This window comes from Pelophylax lessonae (assembly GCF_965119305.1).
Source record: "Pelophylax lessonae genome assembly, chromosome: 8".
In the NCBI taxonomy this organism is placed as follows: Eukaryota; Metazoa; Chordata; class Amphibia; order Anura; family Ranidae; genus Pelophylax; species Pelophylax lessonae.
In genome coordinates, this window is record NC_138775.1 from 209,408,218 (window position 1) to 209,425,629 (window position 17,412).

General features: G+C 40.7%; 1 protein-coding gene across 1 annotated transcript in view; it reads right to left on the reverse strand.

Moving 5' to 3' along the window:
* The window catches only part of DNM3 (dynamin 3), a 483,071-nt gene that overhangs the window by 182,339 nt on the left and 283,320 nt on the right, over nt 1-17,412 (reverse strand). Inside the window, exon 18 of the mRNA XM_082266577.1 lies at nt 16,081-16,189. Within this exon, the coding sequence (XP_082122703.1) occupies nt 16,081-16,189 (109 nt within the window). The remainder of the gene's footprint in view (nt 1-16,080; nt 16,190-17,412) is intronic.

Below are 17,412 nucleotides of genomic sequence, written 5' to 3' on the forward strand. Positions count from 1 at the left end.
ATTTTTACATACTCAGCCATGTATTTTGGGGCTTGCTTTATATTATCTAACATTGGTGATATCTATCTACTTGGACTAGGATTGGAGGTCTTTGATATACTTAGGCTTTTTATATATATATATATATATATATATATATATATATATATATATATATATATATACATACACTATATTGTCAAAGGTATTGAGAATCCTGCCTTTACACGCACATGGACTTTAATGGCATCCCAGTCTTAGTCCGTTGGGTTCAATATTGAGTTGGTCCACCCTTTGCAGCTATAACAGCTTTAACTCTTTTGGGAAGGCTGTCCACAAGGTTTAGCAGTGTATCTTTAAGATTGTTTGATAGTTCTTCCAGAAGCACATTTGTGAGGTCAGGCATTGATGTTGGAGAGAACGCCTGGCTCACAGTCTCTTCTCTAATTCAGTGTTTCTCAACCCTTTTTTCGTCAAGGCACCCTCCAAAATTATGGACAGTCTTGAGGCACCCTTTAAAATTATGAACAGTCTTGAGGCACCCCATCCTAAAATGTAAACACTATTCTATTAGTTTTAAATAATGCAGCAACATCCACACATGTAGGAGACCCAATGTTAGAGGTGCAAACTAGTACTGACTAGTAGTTTTTCAATGTTTCTCTTCTTCCTCAGTTTTTCTCCATCACTCAGCTAATCTGACCCCAAAGCTGATGGAGAGAGGCAGGGGATAGTCAAACAAGGATGCTATACAGATGACTGTCATCCTCTTTATCAACTGTTGACACCATTGGTTGTTTGGAGGTTGGCAGCTAGAAGGTCCTAATGGTGCACAATGAAAATCTGTGGCTTTGTGTAACTCAAAAGCAGGCTTCCTCCACACGCCGCCTTGTATACAATTTTTGGGCAATTTTTAGGCATTTTGCTGAGGCACCCCTAAAGAAACCTCAAGGCACCCCAGGGTGCCTGGGCACCCTGGTTGAAAAAGGCTGCTCTAATTCATTCCAAAGGTGTTCTATTGGGTTAAGGTCAGGACTCTGTGCAGGCCAGTCAAGTTCCTCCACCCCAAGCTCACTGATTCCTGTCTTTATGGACCTTGCTTTGTGCACTGGTGCCCAGTCATGTTGGAACAGGAAGAGGACATCCCCAAACTGTTCCCACAAAGTTGGGAGCATGAAATTGTCCAAAATGTCTTGGTATGCTGACGCCTTAAGAGTTCCCTTCACTGGATCTAAGGGCCAAGCCTAACCCCTAAAAAACTACCCTACACCATAATCACCCCTCCACCAAATGATTTGGACCAGTGCACAAAGCAAGGTCCATAAAGACATGGATGAGCAAGTTCGTGTGCGTTAAAAGGCAGTTGTCCCAAAACTTTTGACAATATATGTACAGTATCATATTGTGGTTTTGTCTATTTAACTACAGACCAAACTTTGAACATGTTTTTATATGCAAAGTGTTTTTTACCCATTTTTTTTAACCTAGCATAATAAATATTTTGGTTTTGATTACTGTTTGTCTTTTGTTGCCTTAAAAATCCTTTATTTTTTGCTGATATTATTTTCACATTTAGTTGTTAGGATGTGGCACTTGATTAAACTAGACTGGACTGTATATTGTTGAAAACTCTACTCTATGCCTATACCTTGGAATAGTGATTATGCTGTCTAGCGGACTGTCTGAACTTAGCTTCTGTGTGCTCATTTATGCTGAAATCACCATTTATTCTAACCCAGACCAATACATTGAGTTTACCACTAAACAGTCTTGTGTTGATTTCCTGGTGCTAATACACAGCCGAGTTAAAGGTATCTATACATGTATTTGCAGTAAGTGCTTGCAGTAACTTTCAATCAACCGGGTGTGTCAGAGGGGCTGAGGTTGTTCTTGGAGTCGAGGCGCATAACAGAGAACCCAAATTACCAAGTGGCTCCTGCAGAGGTATTCTGCAAAGATTCCAACCCAACCAATTTCCAGAGACCCAAGTTTTTTACATTTGTTCCTTTGTGCTTTGTTTTTCAATGGTGAAGAAAGTTAAAAATTATTTTATGAAAAAAGTGGGATGCTCATATTCCTATATCCTTTATATTAATTCATATGTTCACAGAGGTATAGTTATACATTAGGTTATGAATAGGGTCGAACGAACAAGGACTGTATTGTTCGGGATCGTACCGGACTTTGGAACACGGACCCAAACATTTTACTGTATATTCGGGATACAGTCCGTTGTTCGGTAATTTATTTCATGTTTTGGCGCAGTTTTAATGGCGCAGTTTCAACAGCTGCAGGGCAGCCAATCAGCAAGCGTTTAACTAGTGTGCCCTTAGAAGCCATCACAGCCATGCCTACTAATGACATGGCTGTGATTGGCCAGTGCAGCATGTGACCCAGCCTCTATATAAGCTGGAGTCACGTATCGCCGCACGTCACTCTGCTCTAACTACTGTAGGGTCAGGTTCCTGCTGCTGCTGCTGAGGGAGAGATACAAGATTATTGTAGGGGCAGGCTGGAGATTGCTTTTAGGGAAAGAATAGGAAGAATCTTCTTTAATCAGACAGCGATCTACATTGATTGTATTGTGTGGGGGTGCAGTGCACAATCTTTTTGCCCACACCTGAGGAGGAGGGAGAAAAAAACTTTTATCAGTCTGTTAGGTGGGCGGCGTGTAGCAGCCATGTAATGCAAGCTCAGTTCATATGCGTCTGCTTAATCTGGATTGAAAAAAAAAAAAACATTTTTTCCTTCATATTTTACTGTGACTTTAGACACTGCTGTTCTAATCTGCTATTCAAAAATCACCAATTAAAGGGGACAATTATTTTTCAGTTTTTCATTCATACTTTATACCCTATCCACATTTGTTTGCAGAGCACTTGCCATGCTCTTAAGAAGATTTTGCTGCCATTTGCAGCCCTCTAGCCCTTTCCATGTTTTTTTTTAGAGCCATTTTAGTGCTCAAAAGTTCGGGTCACCATCGACTTCAATGGGGTTTGGGATCGGGGTAAAGTTTGGGTTAAGTTCGGGTCACGATCCTGGAATTTTTTTTGCAAGTTCGGCCGAACCCGCCGAACCCGGACATCCAGGTGTTCGCTCAACTCTAGTTATGAATTGAATTATGATGATTTTAGCATTTTTTGTGTCATTGACACAAATATGTATATGTATAACATGAATAAAATGTTTATGTTTCATAGCAATGTAGTAATAAGGTGAAATGCTGAAAAGGCAAGTTAGAAACCCAAGACTACAACTCTCAATGCTTGAAAGGGGAAGAGAGATAAATGCTATGTCTGTAATTGTTATATAGTAAAATGGCAGGTTCATTAATGCACTATTTACGTTTTTCACTTAATAAGTGGTAATATCAGAAGTGCAGTAATTTATTGTCACCAATCAGAAATCAGTTTATAGCAGACTTATCAGTTAAGAGATTATTTAAATTGCCCATGCTTAGGCCCTGTGACATTTATAAAAACTTGAAATGTACCCCTTGTCAAACTCAGAGCAGGCTCCACATATCCCTGCAAGTAAAACCATAAGTGAACTACAGCAGCGGTCCCCAACCCCCGGGCCATGGACTGGTACCGGTCTGTGACCTGTTGATGAGCGGGCCGCCGTCTCAACAGGAGGTGAGTCCTGTCACAGACATTTAGCAGCCTATGTGTATTCTTCCATATCTCCCGACCTGCCGCCAACGTTAGCCTATTAGCAAGGCAGGGGGTGGGAGAAGCTGGAGATCGAGACAGAGCGGGCCTGCTTGTTAATATAAGTTTGGCAGCTCTCGCTCTCTGTCCTGATCTGCAGCTGCTTCCGCCCCCTGCCTTGCTAATAGGCTGACAGGGGAGGCAGAGATTAAAATGAGCACTGTGCAGGAAGGACTGTGATTAGGGAGGAGTGGCATACTGCAGGAAGGACAGTGATGGGGGGGGGGGGGTGACTGCAGGGAGGGGGCCATGACTGCAGGGAGGACTGTGATGGGGGGTGCATGACTGCAGGGAGGACTGTGATGGGGGGTGCATGACTGCAGGGAAGACTGTGATGGGGGGCCATGACTGTATGGAAGTCTGTGATGGGGGCATGGCTGTGATGGGAGGGCAATGACTGCAGGGAGGACTGTGATGGGGGGCCATGATTGTAGGGAGGACTGTGATGGGGGCCCCATGACTGCAGAGAGGACTGTGATTGGGGGGGGCATTGATTGCAAGGGGCACTGTGATGTTGGGGGGGGTATAACTGCAAGGGGGACTGTGATATAAAGGGGACCACACTGTAAAGGGAGACTGTAATCATCACAGTGCAGTCCCCTTTATATCACAGTGCTCCTTTACAGTGCAGCGTGGGGGGAGACTCAGGGGACCGCCTGCCTTTCCCATACTGCAACCCCCCCCCCCTTCCCGGGCCCTGAAAAAAGTGGCTACACCAAAAGCAGTCCCTGTTGCCAAAAAAGGTTGGGGACCGCTGCACTACAGTGTTCCTCAACTTAACAGCTGAAGTCCAGACTGGAGAAAAAGTTACCCTTGCTCATTTTGTCTGAAGGAATTGAAATAAGGTGGAATGCTGACCTTTATTTCTCAGTCCTGCAGGCTTCCTCTTCTTAATTAGACAGATGCCCCAAAGCCACTCCTTTTCACTGTCTGACCGTTGGCAGCTCTCCATTACCTTCACTTACAATGTAGACTAGGAGCGGATGCCGAGGACTCATCCACATTCAGAGAGTATTGGACAGTAGAGGAGGGCAACGGCTGCTGGGGGAGCATGGAATAAAGTATTTTACCTTATTCATCATCTCCTACACAAAATGAGCTTTGTAGTTTAGAGGAGGAGTCAGTGAAATGTAACTTTGTCTATAGCCCCGTTAACTTCAAAACACATCTATATTTTTGCACCATTAGTGGTTGCCCCGGTGTAACGTGAGAATTACCTACCCCGTGAGAAAAACCTACCTATGTCACTTCCTGCCAGGAACAGCTGAGCAGCGCAGCAGTGCGCTTGCTCACAGCCCCGGAGACCTAATGGAAGAGCTGAGGATCAGACTAGTGCGCATGCGCACTAGTCTGAACTGATCTCGGTGTCCGTGAAAAAAACCTACCGACGTGGCGGTGACATAAAACAGCTGTGCTGCACTATGAGTCATCTCCGCTCCTGTCCCTGTCACATCCCTGATCTTGGCTAGTAAATATAAAAGCGGCTGGCGGCTCCGTGATTTTTCTTTTCATACAGCCGCCGCCGCTTTTATATTTATTAGCCTGAGATCAGGGAAGTGACCGGGACAGGAGCGGAGATGACTCATAGTGCAGTACAGCTGTTTTAATGTAACTGCTCGCGTTACACACACTGCCGTAAACCGGAAGTGACGAGGGTAGGTTTTTCTCACGGGTAGGTAATTCTCACGGAACACCGGCTCTATCCTATCTATTATACCAAAACATAGACCTTAGATACAACACCTCCACACTCCCTGGCTCCCTGCAACATTGGGCGGTGTCAAACTCTACAGAGACTGTAGCCATGCCTGTGCACTGCAAAACCTGAAAAGAAGAAAATGGATCTCTGGCCTGTGCCCAGGTATGATAGACAGAAGAAGGTGGGGGATCTGTACAGGGTTTTAGTAAAAAGGCATACCTGTACGTTAGTTTGTATGTCCAGCCAAAATGGTTTTGAACTTTTGTTGGGTTTCTACAAATATCTGGAGCTCCATAGGAGAGATTTACCCTAATTTCAAAGCCTACTGGCAAAGTTTAACCAGACAGACTGTGAGGATAACACTCAAACAGCAACACATAAAGAAATGAAAATGTATTTTTTTTTTTTTTTTTGGTAAATCAGGGGAAGCTAGAACCCTGGTCAGATTTTCCTTCACTTGCTGTCTTGTGAACCTATTAACAGCAGGACAGGAAGTGAGTATAAATAGTAGAAAAAAAAATCCTTCCCCACTCTATTCAAAACTATAAAACACATTTTTAGCTTAATATATAATTTAAGTAAGTGCCCTTACATAAAACCCAGTATTTAACAAGCAAATGTCCCTGGTTTAAGTCACCAAATCTCAAGTATCACTAGATGTAAACATTTATTTCCAGTACTACCTAATTGTGCATAAATGTTTTCCAAAACGCAACTTCTGCTTTTAAATAACCTGTCTGTTTTACATATGATTTAATTTTCATTAAAGCTGTGGTAATTTGATGAAATTACTTAATTTAAGACTGAGAGTTACCAGGCCACAGGGCTTATAGGCCATTGGCTGAAAACCTGTACATTAGAGGATGCCCAAGACCAGGGTTTGAAGAAAAAAAAAAACATAATTATCAAGATATGTCAATAAAAGAAAAAAAAAAAAAAAAAAGCAAATTAAAAGTTAAAGAATATAAAAAAAAATGAAAAAGGTAAATTTAAAGTTAAAGAATTTATGAATATATATAGAAATGAATAATAACTAAAATTTGCTAAAGGATAACGTGTAAAATTGAAACGTGTAGTCAGTAATCTGTAATTATTTTAGTTATCTTCATTTTGTTTGAGACTCTATTTTTTTTCCTGCCTTTCATCATTTAGGGGTTTACCACTATAGCTATTTTGAAATGATTGATCTTTTGACATTACGTAAGTAGAAAAATGTTGTGAAGTTAATTAATCACAGGCTAATTAGTGCAGTAAAAAATCTCTTTTGTCTCTTTGAGATTTTGCTCTTTTGTTTAATTTTATGCATGGCCACTCCTATTCCTCAGTATGTCATACCTAAGTAAGTCATCATCACCAGCTAAAAGCAGTTCAGATCAATGATACAAAAGATGTTTGCTCTGCCCTGCTCATGCATGAGCTGTGCTTCCAATCAATCACTTTGTGAAAAGTTTGGCACAACATCCGTGAGACGTTAAAGTACTGAAAAGCTGCTCATTTGATTATTAATTGTTCTCCTGTAGCAGTTAAATCAGCAAATGTGTTAATTGGTTATATTACAAAAAAATGGCAGTCCTACATCTTCAAAGAATGTTCTGCAATTCTAAATTATTCTGCAGATATTAATTATTTCCCCTTATTATTTGTAATAAGGCAAATTTATGCTTTGCTGGTTATGTATAAAGCATAGGTCCCAGCAATGACAAGTACCCTAAAAAGCCTCACGTACGTAAAAAAGGTATGAGCCTTTTTTTACCAGACCTATGGCCCCCAGCAATATTCACAGTGACGGCAATAAAGAGAAAACCAGATGTTTAATTCATAACATATTTTGCAGTAAAGAGGTTAAAAGGTTAATTTTCAAAACTAACTGAGGGGGGTTATATTTGAAAATGGTATGATGCCTACCATAGTGAGTAGTAAGGTATTACAGAAAGCAAGAATAAGGGGGAAAAGTCTTTGAAGTTTTCTTTGAATTTTTTTCTCAGCTCTCCTGGAAATAGTCAGGTCAACCTGCCATTCCCTGGTTTCATTACTAACATCTTGGTTTTGGAACAGCCTCACTGAAGGTTAGATCTGGGGTCCAGCACATAATAGGTGGTGGTTGTGAATGAGGGGCCCACTTTGATGAACAATTAACACAGCCAGCACAACATTAGAGAGATTTTGCGTGATTTCATTTAGACCTGAAATATTAAAGTGACTGAATCTGGCCATACACATAATGATTGTGCTTTCTGAATTTATGTCCAGCATGCCATACTAACATCTCATTCCAGACCTAGGTTATGCATGTAAAGGAGTCCTGAAATTTGATCAAATAATATATACAAATTACTTATAAAGAAACACTGAGATGGCAATAGGATCACCTGCCCGTGTACTAGTTGCTAGTAATTTTTTAAACATTGTCAATAAAACACTTGCTAAAAACCTGGCCTACAGATCACTTATTCTGATGCAAATTACTGTATTTTACTGAAAGAAATACCACTCACTGGAATTTCCCGTAAAACTTCAATGAGTATCTTAACCTTGCAAAACACAATAAATCTAGTTATACATGTTTAGAAACCACTTTATATTCAAAAACTTATGAGTAAAAATGAATCATGGGCCAAGAGTCAACAGCCTTTCATCCTATTATTGCTGATAAGTATTTCTTGTAACTTTCAGTTGTTACTGAAAACTTTCATGCAAGTTGTATGCTTTGACATAATTCAGGATCATGTCCCTGTTATTATAATTTCTGGTAAACTATTATTGAAATTGCCAAACACATCTCCCATGTAAGTTACCACCAGTGGATAACCTGTAGGTAATTTGTATTTGTTCTACCCAATTTTTATGTGATTTTACTCAGAAGTGTTTGTGTGACTATCTTTGAGACTGGTAAAACTTTTAGGTACCCACAGACATATCATAACTATTGCGTCATTCAGTAGATTTGGGTAAGACTAATCAGTAGTCATTATCTCAGCTGACATCTATTCCGCAACATCTTGGCCAAAAAATTCAAAGGCAAAAAGGTTTAAAAGATTATTTTTCACCAGGTAATTACTACTGCTTTCCCAAGATAAGATTAGGTGCAGGATTTCTACACATATGGCTATATGGGCGCAACTCTTTATACCTTTTAAATAACCTATATTGCTTTGGGGTAAATGGTATAATAATTTTTTTTAAAGTTTGCAGTTTTTAAAGTGAGGATTTGAATATTTTCGTATAACATATCTACCTAAATTACAATTAACATAGGTTTTAATGGTGAGTTCACACTTACTGCGGCTGCGGTTCCCAGCAGGGGGCCCGGTGCATCCCTGTTAATAGATTTAGGTGCAAATTAGGCCCAAATTTTGGCCTAAATTCACACCTGATTCGGAGATACAAACACACAGAACCCTTTCCAAAGGCGGACAGTGGCTGCCCTGGAGGTATGTGAACCGGTTCCATTGAGAGCCGGTCACGCTCTCCTGTCATTAGAAGTGGATGTAGGGAAACCTGCATACAATTTGCATAAGTGTGAACCCAGCCTAAAGGTTTTCCCAAAAAAAAAAAGCAGGACCATAGCTGTTTCCTTTTAGACTGTTTACCTCTAATTATATGTCTGTTTGGAGTTATACAGAATAGCTGGGGATGGAGATCGGGAGAATGATCGATTTGTTTGGCTTATTCAGCTGTGTGGATAATCATAGCTTGATCTATTGAGCTATGGAAAGAACATGCTTTTTTTTTTTTTTTTGCAAAGCAGCTAACATTAGCCTGGTAAATGTGTTTATATATATATATATATATAAATAAATCTCCTTGGGTGAACAATAGTAGAAAGGCAGGCTCTCTTGGCATTTGCAAAAAGAAGGACAGCCCCACTTCTGTGGCTAAGTGGGGATTACCCATACCACCTGTCCTTTGAGGCTTATTAGGATCACTTAGATCGCCTGCCCCATGAGGACAGTCTATTATGAGAAGGCTGATATAACCACATGCTACAGAATTTGGGAGTGATGTCCCCACTAATTGAGTGAACTGAGTCATGTGCAAGTTTTTAATACCCTAAAGGATAAGTGGAACACTATGGAGGGGTTATATCGCTATAGCCATTCCAGTCTGGAGCTGCTTCTAACTACTGCCCTTTGGTGCCTGTCCTGTGACGCATGTGTTTGGCCTGGTCTCTGATGCAGTGAGAATATCAGTCTTTCTGGTCTCGCTGGCCCTGAGGAAGCCTTGCTGCAAAACGCGTCAGATTGCTGGGGACCCCTAGACCGTGCAACCATAGAGACTACTACCATCTACTGGTCTACAGTAGATGGTAGTGGTCTCTATGATTAGTGGTCTATGATTAGTGGTCTCAACTGGTACAGATGTATCGGCACTCCCCAATGGGAGGATATTTCTACACATGTGTTTCTTGCTTCTTTTATCATATGTTTGTTGTGTGATTTTATCATATTTTATGATTTTTTTTTCAATAAATATGTTATTTTTTATGAATGAATTGTGTCAGGGTGTGATCCTCCCTTTCCCATTGGCCTATTTAAAGCCCCATCTTTTCTTTTGTGGTGTACTTTATATGATTAGGGGTAATTTTTTGTTTCGATAGTAGAGATTACTTTTTCTATTTTCATACTTGTCCCTCTAGGAACACTTTTTACGAGTCACCAGGATTGACGTTAGTCCTCTGCATTATTACACTATGTGTGCAGGATCTATGCCCCCAGAGGAGGTAGGTCAAGGATGCCCTAATCTCATAGAACCTTGAGTGTTCTGGGTTGAATGACAGTGGCTGTTACCGTGTTTCCCCGAAAATAAGACTGGGTCTTATATTAATTTTAGTCACAAAAAAACACACTAGGGCTTATTTTCAGGGTAGGGCTTATTTATTTACGGTATGTTTTTTAGATCATTATTTCTGGTACTGTATGAGGTTCAGTGCAGTTTTATACTGGTATACGGGTAAAAGTACCTTTTTAACAGCTTTTATTCCTCTCTGAGATCTATGAGGTGATGATTAGAGAGAAGAGTTCGGCTGTGGTGACGTCAGCCCGCTCCGTGCCCTAAAGAGGGGGGCGGAGATGTCAGTGGGAGGAGAGGAGGAAAAAGAAGAGCCGAGATTGCCGCTGACGTCAGTGCACTGAAGACGACATCTGGAGAGAGGAGGGGAGGAAAGAGTATAGCCGCGGTTCCCTGCTGACGTGCGCAGAAGAGGAAGCAGCAGCAGACATCAGCCGGGAGGAGAGAAGAGGAGCTCTGGCGGGGCAGCGGTGGGTGTAAACCTGTTTGTTTTAAATATAGCAGCAAACGGAGACACTAGCCAACATTTAAAAAGTGTTTTTAAGGAGATTTACTAGGTCTTATTTTCGGGCTAGGGCTTATATTGCAGCCCGCCCTGATAATCGAGATAGGGCTTATTTTCGGGGTAGGGCTTACTTTCGGGGAAACAGGGTAGTCAACTCAGAAGAAGGAAGATATCTGGTGGTGAAAAGGGATTACTGCAAGCAACATCTAAGGAGAGTAGGTGAGTATTGCAGCCATAGCTGTTTTTTTTTTTATTTATTGTTTTATTTTACCTACTTGTTGTGGACCTTTTACAAAAATAAGCCTGGAGCTGAGAGCTAAATACAGTTTTTTGACGTTATACGTAACCACCAAGGAATTTACTTTTACACATCTGGCTTTTTTTTTTTTTTTTATGTTTTTTTCTACAGAATTATTACCATCACAAATTCTGTCTTTCCTAAAATGTCCTATTTAGAAAGTCTACATAAAAAACACCAGCACTGGCACTGCAGTCAGAAATGAACTGCTGTAAATTTATACTGCCACATATTTCTTATCACAAACCCTCAACATGAAAATGCAGAAAATTTAACACCCACAAAATCCACCAGCAATCTCCTACAGATTCAAGGAAACATGTGTTCATATATTAAAAAGAAAGCAAAGACCATGGGGGGTAACAGTCGGTACAGAACAAGCGGCTGGAAGTAAGCAAACCAAGATGTGAGCCATCTAACTTATCCATTTATAGCTGCATATATGAATTTCTCTATGTCCCATGTAGGAGGGAAGGAAGCCAAAACAAACATGGGAGCACCTTAGAAAAATCCAAACTGGAAAGGTTGGACACAAAGCTGTAGTTATTGCTCCGAGCCAGGCATGTATTTGGATATTCTGTAGATACATAAAGCCAGTTCTGAGCTTGCTGGTAAATGGATATCCTGTTCTAAGGCTGAAGAGGATGGTGCTTGGGATTTGTCTCTGGCACTCCGACACAAATATTGTTTGGAGAAAGGAACGCAATAATACCGTTTTTTAGACAACTTGGGAGGCAGAATGTTTTGGGGTCAGGTTTGAGGCAAGCTGTCAAGTGAAAATAAAAGTAAGGGAATGATGACAATCTAGAGCATTTCACTGACAAACTGGTAGGGTACGGCTTGAATTTATTTTTATACCATTGATGAATGTCACTTGTTGCTAATGAAAATAATGTTTTATTCTTGCTTAATTGGTTTTGCTTATTAGGATATACATATTTACTGATTTGTTTAATGCCTAAAAATTAAGGCCACCCTTTACAGCCCAAACACATATTTATGTTGTAGTTAAAAAAAAAAAAAAGATATGTGACTTGGTGCGCTGTGGTACCATTCAGAGCAGAGCACCAAAGGGCACAAAAATGGCATGTTTGACAATGCAAAAAAAATGTGTGCATTGAGACATATGATTTAGTAATGTGAATGGGCCCTCATCTCACTAAGACCCTTTGTAAGACCATGCAGGCCAAAGTTTGTCGTTAGCTATCTCTCCAGTGTGGCAGTGTGGTGGAGTTTCATTTTTAAATATATATATATATATATTTATATATATATATGTATATACATATATTTACTCACCAGCCACTTTATTAGGTACAATTGCCTGGTAAAAAAAATTGATAAACAGCCAATCACATGACAAGAACTCAATGCATAGTGAAGATGACTTGCTGAAGTTCAAATCAAGCAAGAAAGGGGACTTAAGTGACTTTGAACGTGGCATGGTTATTGGTGCCAGACGGGCTGTTCTGAATATTTTAAAAACTGCTGATCTACTGTGTTTTTTAATGCACAATAATTCCTAAGGTTTACAGAGAATGGTCCGAAAAAGAGAAAATATACAGTGAGCGGCAGTTGTGTGGTTGAAAATGCCTTGTTGATGTCAGAGGTCAGAGGAGAATGAGCAGACTGGTTGGAGATGACAGAAAGGCAACAGTAACTTAAATAACCACTCATTACAACCAAGGTATGCAGAATTCTATCTCTGAACACACAACACATCAAACATTGAAGCAGAGGAGCTACAGCAGCAGAAGACCACACCGGGTGCCACTCCAGTCAGCTAAGAAATGGAAACTTTAGGCATATATATACTGTATATAGTATGTTCACCGGGGTGGACTTATTAAAGGCAAATAGATTGCAATCCGCAAGGGCATTTGCTCCAGAGCTTAGTAAATGAAGTAAAGCTTTACTTTACAAAGGCAAATAGACTGTGCACACAACACATCAAATCTTGAAGCAGATGAGCTACAGCAGCAGAAGACCGCACCAGGTGCCACTTCTTTCATCTAAGAACAGGAAACTGTAGGTATATATATATATATATATATACTGTATATTGTATATTCACAGGGGTGGCTTTATTAACCACTTCCATACAGAGCAGTTACACCCCCTTCCTGCCCAGACCAATTTTAGCTTTTTAGTGCTCTTACACTTTGAATGATAATTACTCAGTCATACAACGCTGTACCCAATCAAATTTTTTATCATTTTTTTAACACAAATAGAGCTTTCTTTTGGTAGTGTTTAATCACCACTGGGTTTTTTATTTTTTGCGATATAAGTGAAAAAAGAGTGAAAATTTTGAAAAAAAACACATTTTGTTTCAGTTTCTATTATAACATTTTGCAAATAAGTAATTTTTTTTTTCATATATTTGGGCCAACATTTATACTTCTACATATCTTTGGTAAAAATAACCCAAATTAGTGGTTATTATTTAGTCTGTGTGAAAGTTATAGAGTCTACAAGCTATGGTGCTAATCATTGAAAATTGATCACACCTGATGTACCGAAGGCCTATCTCATTTCTTGAGGCCCTGAAAATGTCAGGACAGTACAAATACCCCCCAAATAACCTCTTTTTGAAAAGTAGACATTCCAGGGTATTTAGTAAGAGGCATGGTGAGTTTTTTGAAGTTGTAATTTTTTCCCACAATTCTTGGGAAAATGAAGAAATAATTTCTTTTTTTTCTTACACAAAATTGTCATAATAACAAGTTATTTCTCACACACAGTATATGCATACTTGCAATTACATCCCAAAATACATTCTGCTACTCCTCCTGAGTATGGCAATACCACATGTGTGAGACTTTTACACAGCCTGGCCACATACAGAGGCCCAACATGCAAGGAGCACCGTCAGGTGTTCTAGGAGCATAAATTACACATATAACAGCCTATCACACTTTTGAAGGCCCTGGAGCACCAGGACAATGGAATTACCCACAAAATGACCCCATTTTGGAAAGCAAACACCCCAACGTAAATTCTATGAGGCATAATGAGTCTTTTGAACGTGTCATTTTTTTCCACACGTTTTTGGAAAATGTGGAAAGAAAGTAAGAAAATGAAAACGCATTTTTTTTTTACACAAAGTTGTCAATTTATAGGATATTTCTAACACATAGCATGTACATAGCAAAAATGACACCCCAAAATACATTCTGCTACTTCTCCTGAGTATGGTGATACCATATATGTGAGACTTTGTCACAGCCTAGCCACATACAGAGGCCCAACATGCAAGGAGCACCGTCAGGTGTTCTAGGAGCATAAATGACACATATAATTTCATTACAACCAATCACACTTTTGAAGGCCCTGGAACACCAGGACAACGGAAACCCCCACAAAATGACCCCATTTTGGAAAGCAAACACCCCAACACATAATCTAGGAGGCATGGACTGCAGATAGGTACTCAGGTACTCTGATGGGCTGCAGAAAGGTGCTCAGGTACACTGATCGGCTTCAGAAAAGTACTCGGGTACTCTGATGAGCTTCAGAGAGGTACAGTACTTGGGTATTCTGATGGGCTAGAGACAGGTTCTCGGGCACTCTGGGCTGGAGACAGGTACTCGGGTACTCTGATGACAGGTACTCCGATGACAGGTACTCGGGTACTCCAATGACAGGTACTCAAAGTACCCGAGTACCTGTCATCAGAGTACCCGAGTACCTGTCCTCGGAGTACCCAAGTACCTGTCATCGGAGTACCCGAATACCTGTCACCAGCCCATCAGAGTACCTGAGTACCTGTCATCAGAGTACTCGGGTACTCGGGTACTCTGATGGCCTGGTGACAGGTACTTTGATGGGCTAGTGACAGGTACTTTGATGGGCTAGTGACAGGTCCTCTTTATTGGAGGGGCAAACAGTGTGTTTTTGGGTGCACTGTGATTGGTAACTAGCTGTAACTGCAATCTCCTCCTCACACAGGATCAGTGTGTGAGGAGGAGAACATAGTAACAGCTAGTTACCGTGTTCTCTGTTGACATTCTGTGACCGGCTGTGAGTGACATACGGTCACGTGGTAAAAAGCCAATTTCATTGGCTCTTTACCTAGATCGGGGATGGGCTCTGTCCGATGGACGGGGGTGCGCATTGCGCATTGCGGCGAGAACAAGCGGCTCGCACTGGAGCCACTCATGTGATCGGCTGTGATTGGACACAGCCGATCACGTGGTAAACAGCCAATTTCATTGGCTGTTTACCTTGATTGAGGATGGGCACAGTCCGATGGACGAGCCTCATCCCTGATCGCCACGCTGCGTGCCTACCGGGGGCGCGCAGTAGCAGCGAGAGCGGGCGGATGTCATTTGACGGCCGCCAGGATCGAGGAGCCCTTCCTGTCGGTGTCATTTTACTATGGCCGGTATGGAAGTGGTTAAAGGCAAATAGATTGCAATCCGCAAGGGCATTTGCTCCAGAGCTTAGTAAATGAGGTAAAGCTTTACTTTGCAAAGGCAAATAGACTGCACACAACACATCAAACAGCAGATGAGCTAAAGCAGCAGAAGATCACACCAGGTGCCACTCCTGTCAGCTAAGAACAGGAAACTGTAGGTATATATATATATATATATATATATATATATATATATATATATTATATATATATATATACTGTATATTGTATATTCATAGGGGTGGATTTATTAAAGGCATATAGATTGCACTCTGCAAGGGCATTTTCTCCAGAGCTTAGTAAATGAGGTAAAGCTTTACTTTGCAAAGAACATCCAATCACATGCAAGGAAAATTTAAAAAAAAAGAAAAACAGCATTTTTTCTTCTATATGATTGGAAGATAAAAGTCATCAAAGCCTCCCTCATTTACTAAGCTCTGGAGCAACTGCACTTACAAAGCACACTATTTATCATTAGTAAATGCACTTTGCAATATATATATATATATATATATACACACACAATATACATATTTGAAAATTTCCACCACACTGAGAAGATGTATAACAGCACATATACATATGTTGTATACTGTAAATATATATCTATATGTATATATATATGTATATATATATATATATATATATACTGTCATCTTCAAATCATTTTATTGTCCTTACCAGCCTATCAGGATAGACTCCAGCTCGGAGCAGAGAGGCTTTCCAGCTATCTACTTCTTCCTGGGAGTCACAGGCCAGCTCAAGGCATCGGTAATCCTTGTACACATTCCTAAAAACCACAAAATTGAGAGGAGTAAGAAAGTCAAATAGGGATAAACTGTAAGCATTTCATCCAGTGTGACGGCTTTTTGCACATCTGAAAATCAGATAACGGTATTAACTTTCTCTACAAATTATTGTTCTTAGGGAGATGATGTCATTACTTTAAAAACAATTTTAACAAATAAAGCATTCTAAAATACGATTATAATACATATTATTAGTGCCCCTGTTGAATTTAATATGTACAATTTGCTGGCTCTTTTGCAGAACTAGAGGTGCCAAAAGGATCTACAGCAACTGACACTTACGGGCGTGTGTCAGATGCCTGTATCTCTCTGCTGTCCGCCGAGGAACCCCTCCTCTCCTCCCTTCCCCCTCTCCCCTCAGCCATTTTGTCATTTGTGTATCTTCAGAACCTCAGTGACAGTGAGGTCCCGTTCACATTAAGCGATTTGGAATCACAGGCAGAATCATTGCAATTCCAAAATCGGAGCAAAATGTGAGACGTGCGTCTGGGCGCGATTAGTCTTAATGGCTCTGTATTCCTAATGGCACCCCAAACGTGGTGATATTCTACCAGGTATGTTGGGTGGCAATCATGGCAAAACTCAGGTTTTAAAATTGTACTAGGCTTGTCCCCCAAAAAGGGACAGGGGCTTCTTTTTGGTAACACACGCTCATAGGGCTGCTCTATGAGCCACGCGTGGAAAGCATGTAAGTTGCATGTTAAGAACCGCAAGCAGTAACATTCGTTCCCACAATGTGATATCTAAACAGGGCCTAATGGTGTGACAAGGGGAAGGACGGGCCCCAGCAGGAAGTGGGGATGCAACATGCATGGCACAGGCATCTAGCATACCTGAAATGTCAGATGCTGACGATTCTAGCAGCCTATCTAGTTCTATAAATCAGTGAAGACTGAATTCTGCAAAAGCACGAATGGTAAGAATTTTGCCTGACTTTTACAATGCTTTTTTTTTTTAAGGAACAAAAGTATCTTTTAAGACCTAGGGTCCATTCAGATGGCAGATCAGTGCCATCCTCCATGCAAAGCTGCTGGCAGATGTGTGTGAGTCCACCTCAGAGTTACGTGCAGGTAGCCCATGGAAGTGGATTCAACCCAAGGGTTGGCACAAACACAATTATATGTCAAAGTTTGACATGTGGGCAGGAGTGGGTGCACGGATCGGAACACAGGGGCTCTGTGTGTGTAGTACAGAGTTTCTCAAC